The sequence below is a fragment of the Arabidopsis thaliana genome, chromosome 2 (genome assembly GCF_000001735.4).
Source record: "Arabidopsis thaliana chromosome 2, partial sequence".
NCBI lineage: Eukaryota > Viridiplantae > Streptophyta > Magnoliopsida > Brassicales > Brassicaceae > Arabidopsis > Arabidopsis thaliana.
Genome location: NC_003071.7, coordinates 6,662,679 through 6,675,975, shown reverse-complemented (window position 1 = coordinate 6,675,975; position 13,297 = coordinate 6,662,679). Strand labels below are relative to the sequence as shown.

The 13,297-nt window shown below is 34.2% G+C and overlaps 4 protein-coding genes, 1 long non-coding RNA gene and 1 pseudogene across 6 annotated transcripts; 5 read left to right on the top strand and 1 right to left on the bottom strand.

Annotated features, from left to right (window-relative positions):
* Positions 1-1,986: 1,986 nt before the first annotated feature.
* On the top strand, positions 1,987-3,084 carry AT2G15330 (annotated as a pseudogene; the record flags this gene model as incomplete). Its single annotated transcript has 1 exon — positions 1,987-3,084.
* A 160-nt stretch (positions 3,085-3,244) lies between these two features.
* On the top strand, positions 3,245-4,081 carry AT2G15327 (uncharacterized protein; the record flags this gene model as incomplete). Its single annotated transcript, NM_147317.2, has 2 exons — positions 3,245-3,309; positions 3,395-4,081. 2 exons carry the CDS (start codon positions 3,245-3,247, stop codon positions 3,696-3,698), a joined length of 369 nt encoding a protein of 122 aa, NP_671852.2. The 3' UTR covers positions 3,699-4,081.
* A 1,513-nt stretch (positions 4,082-5,594) lies between these two features.
* AT2G15325 (Bifunctional inhibitor/lipid-transfer protein/seed storage 2S albumin superfamily protein) lies at positions 5,595-6,322 on the top strand. Its single transcript, NM_127093.2, has 2 exons — positions 5,595-5,972; positions 6,100-6,322. Exons 1-2 carry the CDS (start codon positions 5,620-5,622, stop codon positions 6,110-6,112), a joined length of 366 nt encoding a protein of 121 aa, NP_179135.2. The 5' UTR covers positions 5,595-5,619; the 3' UTR covers positions 6,113-6,322.
* A 1,607-nt stretch (positions 6,323-7,929) lies between these two features.
* AT2G15320 (Leucine-rich repeat (LRR) family protein) lies at positions 7,930-9,690 on the top strand. Its single transcript, NM_127092.2, has one exon. The coding sequence runs from the start codon at positions 8,301-8,303 to the stop codon at positions 9,447-9,449; it is 1,149 nt and encodes a 382-aa protein (NP_179134.1). The 5' UTR covers positions 7,930-8,300; the 3' UTR covers positions 9,450-9,690.
* Positions 9,691-10,590: 900 nt separating this feature from the next.
* AT2G06405 lies at positions 10,591-10,906 on the top strand. Its single transcript, NR_140141.1, has one exon. It is a non-coding gene; the product is annotated as an other RNA (long non-coding RNA).
* Positions 10,620-11,327, bottom strand: AT2G15318 (uncharacterized protein). Its single transcript, NM_001335449.1, has one exon. The coding sequence runs from the start codon at positions 11,214-11,216 to the stop codon at positions 10,947-10,949; it is 270 nt and encodes an 89-aa protein (NP_001318228.1). The 5' UTR covers positions 11,217-11,327; the 3' UTR covers positions 10,620-10,946.
* Between the last annotated feature and the right edge of the window lie 1,970 nt (positions 11,328-13,297).

Below are 13,297 nucleotides of genomic sequence, written 5' to 3'. Positions count from 1 at the left end.
GAGCGATCCAATCATCTTCAGTGAATTAGCTTGTCGAGATCTGCCTAAACAACGCTTAAAAGCTTCCTTACATATCGTCCAAGGATAGGTAAGCATCGTCACACTATGTAATTGGGCTTCTTGTCCTCTTTTAACATCAACAATAGATGCTAAGACCAGTTCCTCTATTGACAATCTTCTGAAAGTGTCTTCCCAAGGCAAGCATACCAGAGATGGTAGAACACACTCCATAAAGGAGGAATTTGATGGAAGATGATACTTCATGAAGGAGGGGACTGATGGTAACACAAACTCTCCAAGAATGTCATTTAACAACACCACATGAACAAAAAGGTTAGAATCACTTGACAAAAGTTTGCGGAAAAGAGCCTCATATTGAGGTAAAAGAACACTGAGCCTAACCAGAGTCATAACAGCCTCATACTGAGGAAATAATAGCGTAAGCCTAATTCAAATCATCACATCCTCAAGTGCAAGGAACTAAAGTAAAACAGAGAATTGAAGTACGTAAGATAAAATCAAAAGTCTTTTGTTGTGTTAAATTCTCCATTAATCTCACTCTTAACTTTTTTTAAACACTTGATAAAATAAAAAATTATATTAATGTATGAAGCATTACTTTCATTCTACTCCACTAATTTTATTAAAAACATTTATCAATTGAATACTAATATTTCAAGGATAAAACAGCCTTGTAGAGAGACACAACCTTCCGATGTAGTGTTGAAAGACATGAATGACGTGAAGAAAGACACAAATGGTCGGAACAAACGACATGAAAGGTCTTGAACCACGAACTGCACACAGCAGAAAAAGATCGCATATGAGCGATAGGAGTACCACCTGAGGGCACAATAAAAAACAAAGCAACATTTAAATCTACAAATCTGAAAGCTTGGACCAATTTCCGAACTAGATCTAGGAATAACAGAATAAAGGGACATTGGGAGAAAGATTCAGAGGTGAAAGAGACGACGAGAGAGTCCGGTGGATCGGGAGGGTTAGGAGGTTCCAGAGGAGAGAGCGTCACTGAAAGGCCAAAACTGGGCACACATCAGCGAGGCCATGGAAGAAAGGAAGAGGAGGGAGAAAGGAGAAGTTTACCACCGGTGGGCGAGAGGCCAACCGACGGCGACGAGAGAGAAACTGATGGAAACCATAATTACCTAGAGATAGTTTAGCATATGCAAGGATTTATACATTTGTTCTAGAGGCACAAATTCAAAAAAATATATATGTATAACTAACTATTTGATTTTCTTCAAGAGTTTTCATATCAAAAGAGAAAAGATAGCAAAAAGTTGAAGAGTAATTTAAGTAACATTTTTAGATCTCACTTCTTGCATTTGCATATAACGATATATTAGAGATTTTTGTGTCTTAAATTCCTTGGTATGTATAACGTCTCAAAGATCCATTACTTAAAAATACTCGCATGTTATTGTCAATGTTACCAACTTACCAAAGAAGATCATATGATGTTTATAGACCATAAAATCTAATAACAAGAAAAGAGTCAATTGTAAAATTACTAAACTAAGAAGAGGTTAGGTTGATAACAGTGAAACTGTAAATTTTCAATCATTATCGAGTAATGACCATTGAGAAAAAAAAACTTAGTAAATTAAGAAAAGTATAATAAATTAGTGTTTGATATATTAGCATGACTTTCTACATTTTAATTTTTATTTTAAATATAAATAATTAAGAGTTGTATTGATGGAGGATTTTATTCAAGAATTTTATTTTAATTTTCTTCACTTAATTTAGTTGATTTTTTATTTAAATAACACATGTTATTTTCTTATGTGATGATGTGACGCTCATATAGACAGAGTTGGTCATGTTTCATATATATAATTTCATACCATGGGTTCAACATATATGTGACTAGTTGTTAGAAATTAGTTGATAATATGAATATAAATGATGTATAAATAAACAGAAAATTGAAATTTAAATATTTTTTTTCTTGCAATCTGAATTTTATTTATGAATGTAAGTCTTTACAAAGGAGGTTTTTAGCTACATTGGCTAATTTCCTGAGTCTGCTTGAAACACACTAGTCGTATATATTGAAGAAGCTAACTGATGTGTTATGCTATTACAGTGACAGTTTGTGAATGTAAAGATAACTAATAAAAACTTTGAAGCCCAAAAATCTATATCTAGAAGTAAACTAGCAATGTCCCAACGAGTAGACATGTCGTTGATTGTTTAATGAGAACCTCGCAATCGCCTTCAAATTGGACTCTCTTATATCCTCGTATCCAAGCTTATTGCAAAGTCACTAGGAGAGCCTTTGTCTCTACCTATAAAACTGTATTGACATGATCATAATCACCTTAAGAACATTTACCTCTCTCGTGAAAGGACTCCAGATAGATTAATTTGGAACTATACTACTTCGGGGTATTATACGGTTAGATCGGGATATTGGCTTCTTTCCCATGACCCAACTGATACTCAAATCAAACCGGTTCCACCATACGGTTCAGTGGAGCTGAAGAACAAGATTTGGAAAATCCCTATTATTCCAAAAATCAAATACATGCTCTGGAGGACTATATTAAAAACTTTACCTACTTGTGCAAGATTAACCACAAGAAGCATGAATATTGATGCAAATTGTCCCCGATGCCTCAATGAGGAGGAATTAATAAACCATGTACTATTCAAATTTTCGTATACAACTATGATTTGGAGAATTTCAAATTCTCCGATTATAGTAGGACACCATTTCACGGATGATGCAGAAGAAAATATATCCTTTCTCGTTGATACTTTTTCGAACAATAATCTAATAGACCAACAGAAACTAACTCCCTTGTGGCTCATCTAGAAGATCTGTAAAGCAAGAAACAATTGTGTTTAATAAGTTCAGAGAGAGTCCTTCGAAGGTGGTTTCACAAACTTAAGCAAAAGTCAAAGAGTGGATTAAAAATGTGACAGATACACAGGAAATTTCTGCTACAACAAGACCATCATCATTGATAAAACTTATTGTACAAAACAAATTGCTTCCTATGTCAAGAGTAATTTTGATGCATGGTTCCACACTAACAATTTACCTAGCGCAAATGAGTAAGCACAAAAACACCGCGTAAGACTCTAACTCAACAAAATATGAGTTCGCCCTAGTTTTCTTTTCTCTCTGGCCCAAAGCCCGAGAGAGACCATTGAAGTGAATCATCTCTGCTATGGAGTTCCGCCGTTACTTTTCCTCCGTTGGTCTATCTCCTCCATGGAAAGTCTTTCTCACTCAAAGACATCGCCTAGTTGGGCTGCCTCCGACGTATCTATTTTCCGGCGAGAATCTCTTTTAACTTCTCTCACTTGTTGAAAAGATCTTATGACATGCTTGTTTAATCACAGTCTCATGTCTCTAATGCAGCCAGTTGTGCCCTCGGTGGTCTCCCACCTGTTGGAACCACCAGATTTGTTTAAGCTTTCTTCGTGTAGGATTACTCTGGAGGCTACGCCGGTCATTCACCGAGATGGGTTTTTTCCGTTGTCTCTCTTTCTCCAGATCTCGTGGAGGCGCTTCACCGGAAATTCCTCAACTAGTGTCTTCTTCTTGGGATCCGCCTTTGATTCCCAAAGAATTATCTCCCTTCATGGGAAATGCTACACCGTCGATTTTTCTCTTCTGGCTCTTCAAAAATTCGAACGCTTTGGACTCTTCAAGAGTCTGGTGACTCCATTAACATTGGGTTCCCTTTCGGTCACTCTGTGTGATGGACTTCTCACCACTATAATCTCTAGATTGTTAGATCTGGTGGTTAGAGATCTTGTATCGGCCGAGCATGTCTCACCATTCCACCATCGTGCCCTAAAGTCAAACCACCTTCTCCACCTCGTTTGAGACATTCCTCCGCAAACTGGAATGGTTCTCCGATGATCAACGACCGCCCTCCTCTACCCTCAAAACGCTATAGTTTCTCCTAGAGTTTCTAGTGATGGACAAAATTTGGGCATATTTAGTAGTGGGCTATGATCTGGATTTGCTTCTAATGCACTTTACATATCAAATACCCAACCCAAAATTGTTTTTGCAAGAGAACATCTTCAAATTCCTCCCTCTGGGAGAGACCATTGTTATATTATTTCGATTTTTTCTTAACAGAGATTAATATTGTGTTGTATCTCTTTCCAAAATCTAGAGATTGTATACCTTTTGTTTTTATCTTTTTAGAAGATTCTCTAGAACTTGTGGGAGGATATACTCTTATGTTCTCGAATGATTACCCGATACTTTTGGTGTCAGTTACTGTCCATTTTGTGGGTTTTTGGGGCAACAATTAGAAATCGAGTATTGACATCAGCTTTTAGCTTTTGATGATCCGGTTGTTAAAAACCGAGACTTAACTTGATAAGTTTGGGCCAGGATGGTATGCTCAAAGGAGGTGTATGGTTTTTGAAAGGTGATCCCTATATGATCATCTCATACTTGTCGGCAACGATGTTTGGATTGCGAGAGTTTTCTCTCGTCGTACTTGTGACCACCCTTTTCAGAGATTGGGTGTCTTGGCACTTCAGGCGCAAGTTTGGAACTTCAAAAGCATATGAAACCTTGTTTGTTTCGTAAAGCGATGTATCTCAAGGTGGCTGGCTTCATGGCATCGTGAAGCATTTTGTAATACCGAGTGGCTCACCTCCACGTTGGAACGCGTTATTCTTAACATCTTTAGATCATTTTATCTCTTTTTTAATTGTATTTTCTTATTTTGTTGTTTATCTATCCGGATGTTGCGTAATGTTCAAGGTATAGCAGCATGTGAGTACTTTTATTTCCATATAGGTTTATCGGTTTTTGTATGGTTTTCCTTAGCGGAGACTCTTTTATCTGTAACTTAATAAAATGGTGTTAGAAAAAAAAAAAAAAAACATACACATAGCGCAAGAGGATGGATTATTCGGGATCATGAAGGAACAACAAAAGCTTTGGGATCTTCATCCCTAGATCATGTGAAAATTGAAACATATAACACTTTAATTTACTTTTATAATATTGGAAAGAAAACGTGAAGATCCGGAAGCAATTACCGTAAAATTTAGAGGTTAAAAACTTCTTTTCTTTAAATGAATTAAGTTAGAGAAAAGGCAATTTGGTTAAAGAAAATATAGTGAAAATTTGAGAGACAAGTCAGCAAAGTACATGTGACAAATGGAGAATGTTTCAGTTATTTGTGAATCTATTTTTTATTTATTATATATAGATTTCATTGTTCATATAAAAGTCTGAGACTCTTAAATAGTTTTTTCAAGATATTATATATTTTAAGGTAATTATATATAGTAGTTATTATTTATCAGATTCTAGGTATTTGGCCTCTAATTATGTGTAGTAGAAAGACTATATAAATTAAATTTGTAAATATATTTAAATAATTTAAAACTTTAACTTCAAGATAATATATATAGCAAGACAAAATGATAATATTTACATAATACAAATTATCTTTTTAAAAAAATCCTAATATAAAAAAGTACATATGAAATAAGATCCACATGTTTTAAATGCATCAGACACTAAGACAAGTTGTATAAATAATTTTTCCCACAAACCAAAGAAGAACCACCAAAATCCCAATCACAATCCCAATTAAACAAACAAAAATGAGGAAATCCATCTCAATAGCTTTTGTCATTGCAATCACCATTTTCATGTCACATCTTAATGTTTTTACAGTGTATAGTTTAACACCGTGTGAAGAAGCAACAAATCTTTTAACACCTTGTTTGAGGTACCTTTGGGCTCCACCAGAAGCTAAGCCATCACCAGAATGTTGCAGTGGCTTAGATAAAGTGAATAAAGGTGTTAAAACGTATGATGATCGTCATGATATGTGCATCTGTTTGTCGAGTGAAGCAGCAATCACTTCAGCCGATCAATACAAGTTTGATAATTTACCTAAATTATGTAATGTTGCTTTATTCGCACCTGTTGGTCCCAAATTTGACTGTAGCACGTAAGTTTTGTTATTTGAAACTATATAAAAAATATTTTTGCTTATACTATTTGGTTAATATATTAATTTTATTTTTCATATTTGAGAATATTTCACTCATATTTTTCTCAATAATGTTTTTTTGCAGCATTAAAGTTTAAGGTGAAGAAAAAAAAAAGGTAAAGTGAAGAAGAAGTATAAATAGTCTCAATATTGTAAGGTTTCGTTTGTTTAATTTTGATTAATAAAAACAGAGAAGTTTATTCTCAATTAAAGACTTTGAGTTCTTGTTGTTAAGATCCATTAATACTCAAAACAAAGAAATCCGAGCAACGGGTTTTGTTATGTGAATCAATAGATCTCGGAAAACACTTTTCATATTATCCCATATATTATTTATACGTAAGATCCTTAAAAGATTAAATTGATATAGTACTTATTAAATTAAATTCTATACCTTTTTGGGAAAACATTAAATTGATATAGTACTTATTAACCAGAACTTTTCTATTGTAGTTTGATGAAAACAACCTTTCAGTCAAAAAGAATTGTACTACTCATGCAATTAAATAAAACCAGCAGATACATTTCATTACATGCTCATGGTAATTCAAAGCAACAGAATTGTTGAATTATCGAAAACTTGTGAAAGTTTTTTTTATATTTTGTACCAACTTTTAAAAAAAAAAAAAAAAATTACGAAATATGTTTCCATGGATATTATGGAAAAAAAATAGGAACTTCAAATCCTTTGAGGATACAAGCTTTTTGTCGATTTGAGTCGGTTGAAAAAATTTGCGAAGATGCGGATGAATATGGTTTACTTCTCCAATGCTCCATCAAAGTAATGAAATAGAGGAGAATATTAGGAGTGTCCATGAAAGTGACACTTAAGGTTCTTGGTCTAAGAAGAAGATGGTGGGAGGTTGTGATTAGGTTATGAGCAGAACAGGTCCTAAGCGCAAGGGGGTCAACCGGTCAAGCATGGGCTTATGGTCTAATATATGTTTATGTATATAGAATAGTTTTTGCCTCGGAGGCTGCTTTCACAGATCCAAAGCCCGGCCATCCTTTGGATATCGAACTTCTGAATTCATTATTTTTGGAAAAGATTTATAAGACATGGAGATTATTACTGGAAAGCTCAACAGGAAATAGAGGAGCTTCTCTCATTGCTAAGAGTCTTAAACCATAATTGCGTATATTCTGTTCCAAACTTATGGAGTAGTAACCTGTTCTTCATAGAATTTCTTCTCATGAGAGAGTCTCTATTCTTTTAAATGTAAGGTTTTGTGTTTGGCCATTCTTTCGTCCCTACTTTTTTTTTTTTTGGTAGATAAGTGTAACTATCTCTTAACACTAAAATATGTCCATGTTGGCTTTAACAAGGTTAGTTTGTAATTGTAATGGTTCCTCCTTCATCTATATATTCATGTTCAGATGGAAAAAGGAAACCATATAACATAACCCGCATGTAGTCGCAACAAACCACAAAGTATATACAGTAACTTTTTTACAATAGGGAATCTATTGGCTTCTATAAGTGATTTAATAAATGAAAAAGAACCTGACAATAAACAAGGAATAAGAAAGCAACTTTTGAAAGTGCTCTCCAACCATGTCCCAATCATTAATAGTCCAAGTCTTTCGGGCTTATCCAACTTTTATTATTAGTTACCAAATATTATGAATTATGAAGTAATGGTAAAGGAATAATGATCATGAATCATATTATGATTAAAGCAAATGCTATAATGATTTAATCCAAAAGAACAGTTCCAGAGGCGGGATTTAAATTAATCTCCTTTGGAGAAAAGATCTCTCCCAACGTACCTTGAACCCAGCATCTCCACCTGGGAGATTTACCATTAGGCCAATAACACGTTAGTATCAACTATCAATTAGGTTGTTTGCTTTCATGTTAACCAAAACTCAAATTTAGTAGTCATTTTAGACTATTAGTTCCTAATGATTGTACAAACATTTGATTTTGGCTTAAGCATTGGACCTTGTACGTAAGGAGAGAGGCAACCAAAAGGCAAAGCCGACATCCACCACATAGTCACTCCAACCCCAATAACTTACTCTTTTAAACAAGATAAAACTACTTGATAACAAAAGTCACAAGATGTTAACAAAAAAGCAAATTTAGTAGCCATTTTAGACTATTAGTTCCTAATGATTGTACAAACATTTGATTTTGGCTTAAGCTAAGCATTGAACCTTGTACGTATGGAGAGAGGCGACCAAAAGGCAAAGCCGACCTCCACCACGTACTTTGCCTTTATATAAAGATTTAACACACTTTTAAAGTCTTGACATCATTCATTCACACAAACACTTCAAACAATGACTTGCCTTCTTCTTCTTCTCCTCCTCCTCCTCTTCTCCTCTGCCGACTCTCTGACGTCACCATCCGACGTGTCAGCTTTAAAAGCTTTCAAAGCCACCGTGAAACCCAACTCAATCCCACCGTGGTCTTGTCTCGCTAGCTGGGACTTTACTGTCTCCGACCCATGTGCTTCACCACGTCGAACACATTTCACTTGCGGCATCACTTGCTCGTCTGACTCCACACGTGTGACCCAACTCACTCTCGACCCAGCCGGGTACACGGGTCGTCTCACGCCTCTCATCTCCGGCCTCACAGAGCTTCTCACGCTCGATCTCGCCGAGAACAACTTCTACGGCCTAATCCCATCCTCCATCTCCTCCCTCACCAGCCTCAAGACCTTGATCCTCCGATCCAACTCGTTTTCCGGGTCATTACCCGACTCAGTAACTCGACTCAACTCACTCGAATCCATTGACATATCTCACAACTCTCTCACCGGGCCGCTTCCAAAAACAATGAACTCGCTTTCAAATCTCCGACAACTCGATCTTAGCTACAACAAGCTCACCGGAGCCATCCCAAAGCTTCCGAAAAACCTCATCGATTTAGCTTTAAAGGCGAATACTTTATCAGGACCCATCTCAAAAGACTCATTCACCGAGTCAACTCAGCTCGAAATCGTCGAAATCGCTGAGAACTCATTCACCGGAACACTCGGAGCTTGGTTCTTCCTACTTGAATCAATCCAACAAGTCGATCTAGCGAACAACACTCTCACAGGCATCGAAGTCCTCCCTCCAAACCTCGCCGGAGAAAACAACCTCGTAGCTGTAGAGCTAGGATTCAACCAAATCAGAGGAAACGCTCCGGCGAGTTTCGCGGCGTATCCAAGACTTTCTTCACTATCTATGAGATACAACGTGCTTCACGGTGTTATACCGTCGGAATACGAACGGAGCAAGACATTAAGACGGCTTTACTTAGACGGGAACTTCTTGACGGGAAAACCTCCGGCGAGATTTGTGAGAACAGACGCAGAAGTAATGGGAAGTTTGGGGAATAATTGTCTACAGGGATGTCCAGGGAAAGCTAAGATGTGTGCTCCATCGCAGAAACCATTTTACATTTGTAAGCAAGCTTATGGTGGAAAACCAAAGTCTTAGTTTTGTCGGTGTCGGTGACTTTTTGTGTCAGTGATTTTGTAAAATAATGCTTTTAGTCATGAGTTTACTCTATAGTCTTGGAGAAATACTAATATCTATATTCATCGAGATCTTCGTATGTACACAAATAAATTTACAAAAATTGGAACGGAACTTATAGTATTTATTTTGTTGTATTGTGTGTTTTTATATATTTATTGAGATTTAAATTAGATAGTATACTAAAGTTTGGAATGGTTACGGTGGTCTAACTGGATAGAACCGTCAATAGATTGGATTGCTTTTTATTTATTATTCGTAAATTATATATAGTATATAGTGGTGCGGACCTAAAAAAATAAAAGAAAATTGTTGCGGACCGACTTTAAACTAATTTGTAGCGATTTGTTTTCACTCCAAATATAGTATAGATTCGACTGTTGACGGATTAGTCCGCACTAACCACAACATCCATTCAAAACCTAATTGCGGTCCAGTCTATATTATTTTTGGGACATGCAACAAACTGCTACGAATTTAGTTTAAAGACGGTTCGCAGTTAGTTCGCAGCGGTTTTCTTTTATTTTTTTGGATCTGCACCATTACGAACTATAGTTTGTGAATGGTAAATAAAAAACAATCTGATCTGTAGACAGTTTTGTATGCTTGGACAGGTAGAACCATTTAAAATCTAAATGAGTTGTGGATGAAAGCAAAATATAAATCAATGCCTATAAAATGACAGAAATTTAAACTTCACTGATTATTCTAATGCAACATCATATAATAAACTAACTGAAACTGTATTAATAAAATGAAATATTGAATTTCTTAATCAAACATATGTGTATTTTAAACTATCCAGTTCTAGTGGACCAGGCAGTATTGAGAATCTCTAAACAAGTTTTTGTACCATATGAATATTATTAATTAATCGATAGATGTCTAAAAACAAAGTGATTTTGTATAAACCAAGTCTTCCTCTGACATCGACCCTCTTGAGATTCTCTGATTTTGGCGAAAAAACAAACTATTTTGGCTCCTTCAAAGCAAAACAAAAATAATAATTATAGGTATTCTTTGATTTTTTTAGCCATATATTATATCATCATAAGAAGTATTTTACTAACATTATTATGATGATAGACTAACTACAACATAAGCAATTACAATAGATAGCTTCCATGTACATGCAGAACCGTCCGTTATAGCTTCCATGACTACGTGAAACGATTTTGCTTTTGTTTTGTCGGCCATTATATTATTTTGATGAAGCACAAAAGGGCAATTACGCAAAAGGTTCAGTAAGGATTACATTAAAAGAACAGTCCAAACCCAATTAAATCACACTTAAAAAGATAATTAATAAACACGCAGATGATTTAGTGGCTGATACGTGTTTTCTACACGCCACGCGAAACCACTGCCTGTTCGCCGGCCACCGCTAGATTCCGATGAACCGCCACCAATCAGCCATTGGGCGATACGGATCGATTAAGAGGAAAACTACTTCAAAATTCACCGAAAAACACCAACTCCCGAGGAAGCTCCACTACTGACCACACCCAAATTGATGTGGCCTAATCTTTGCTCTAACATCACGAGCAAAAGGAAGTTACGAAGATATGACTTCTCGAACAGATTGGAGAGATCGAAACGGATCTTGAAGATAGTCGGAAACATCGACGGATGCATGAAAAAGAGACTGTTTTCGTTAGAGCAAGAGACTAGACCGGACTTGGCCGGTAAATAGATTCTGACTAAAGGCCAGAAATTAATCCCGTACATAGACGAGAGTATATACAACTCCAGACCGATCCAAAAAATCAAAACTCGATGGGCATTAGCTTCTCCTTTCTAAAAAATATAGATAGATAAGAAAGGAACAATCATTTTTTAGCAATCATATTTTAATTTCGGAATAGCGAAAATAGTCTTTTCTCTAAAAAGTAGAAGTGAGAGAAATGAACTTCTGCTTGTGAAATTATTCTAAAATATCCGATAAACATTTTATCAATAATTTGTAAGAATTGCAAATTTAAAAAATCGAACCCCAAATGGCCCAAACCTAGCATAAATAAATAAATCTTTGATCTTTGGACGAGGAGACTTCTACTTGTCTGCCTTCTTCAATCATAATTTTATGGTGCTTATATATCTTGCGACTTAACCATCGTCTATACTCTATAGCTTAAATTAAATAAGCATCAATATCAATAAACACGAAACTGAATCATTAAATCATATGTTAGTCTTCGTTCAAATGGCGACAACACTATAGCTGAATCACTTTTGAATGGAATAAATTATTAATATTAAAAATGATTAGATTAACGGTAAAGATGATGATTTTTTTTTTCTAGAATAATGATTTAATATCAGAAAAAGGTTTAAAATTGAATGATTTTTGCATAATAAACACTAAAACTAGATTTTAACCCGCGGTATACCGCGGGATGATTTATTTTTTAAAAGTAATATCTATTAAAACTTGCAAATTTTATTTTTATATAATATTTATATTTTACAGTTTATAATTGTTATTAAGTAACGCTATACCACGAATTCATGAGACAATTGTTAAAAAACTGAAGTTTAACCCCTATTAAAACAGCATATTAATAATATTTTAAAATTTTATAAATATTGATTCAAATACATCCACCATATAACCCAATTCCAAAATAAAACCCGTTCTATAATTTCTTTATCCGTCCCGTATTTTTTTTTTAAAGTAGTAATTTTTAAAATTTAAGAATTATTTATTATATATAAAAGTTTTGCAAATTGTATCATTCTCTAACACATTTATATTTTATAGTTTAATTTTATATATAGTAACATTATACATACCACATAACATCTTTGGTTTTATATAATCTTTTCTAAATTAGGATGATTTGATATGTTTAATATTAGTGGTCTTAAAAAATAATAAATTAAAGATTTAACCCGTATTCAAACGGTGGATTAATTTTATATATTTTTTATTAATGTTGATTCAAAAACCCGTCTCTCCAAATCCGTTTTGCCAAAAAGCCATTTATTTTATTAATACTAATTTTATTTATGATATGACTCTGAATTATAATATGAACATTTTAGCTAATAACATAGGAGTGCACCATATTTATTTAATAGGAGAATGTACCATATAACCCGAATGCACTTTTATCCAAATCCACCAAAAAAGTCTTGCAAGAATACTATAAAGATAAGAAACGATAGTCGGTTTTGATAGGTATAAGATTAGCAAATATATTAGGTAGCTTACATTAGTTAAAGAATACAAATTGAAAAGGTCTATTACACTTTATTCGAATATAATATCAAAACTTATATAATACAAAGATTTGATAATTTTTTAATTGTTGAATACTTTTCTTTTTGTGCTAATTTTTATGTGATTAAGATTTAATTGATTTCGTATATAAAATATTAAATTGTTTTACGAACTTATTTGTTTATGGGAGATTTGCAAAACTACCCTTTTTTAACTACCCTTTTGCAACAATACCCTTTTATATTGTTCATTTTTAAAAATATCCCTTCTATTGAACAGAATGACCAAATTACCCTCATCTAATAAGAACATGTAATTGGAAACTGAAAGTTTCCCGCCAAAAATTTATTTTTCCCGCCAAAAAAAAAATTCCGCCAAACTTTTTTTCCCGCCAAAACAAAAAAAATTCCCGTCAAAAAAAAAAATTTCTGCCAAAATTTTTTCTCGTAAAATTTTTTTCCCAGCCAAAAAAATGCTTTTAAAAATCCTTGTAAATTTTTTAAAAACACTTTTAAAAATCCTTGTAAATTTTTTAAAAACACTTTTAAAAAACCTTGTAAAGTTTTTTAAAAGCTTTGCTAGTTGC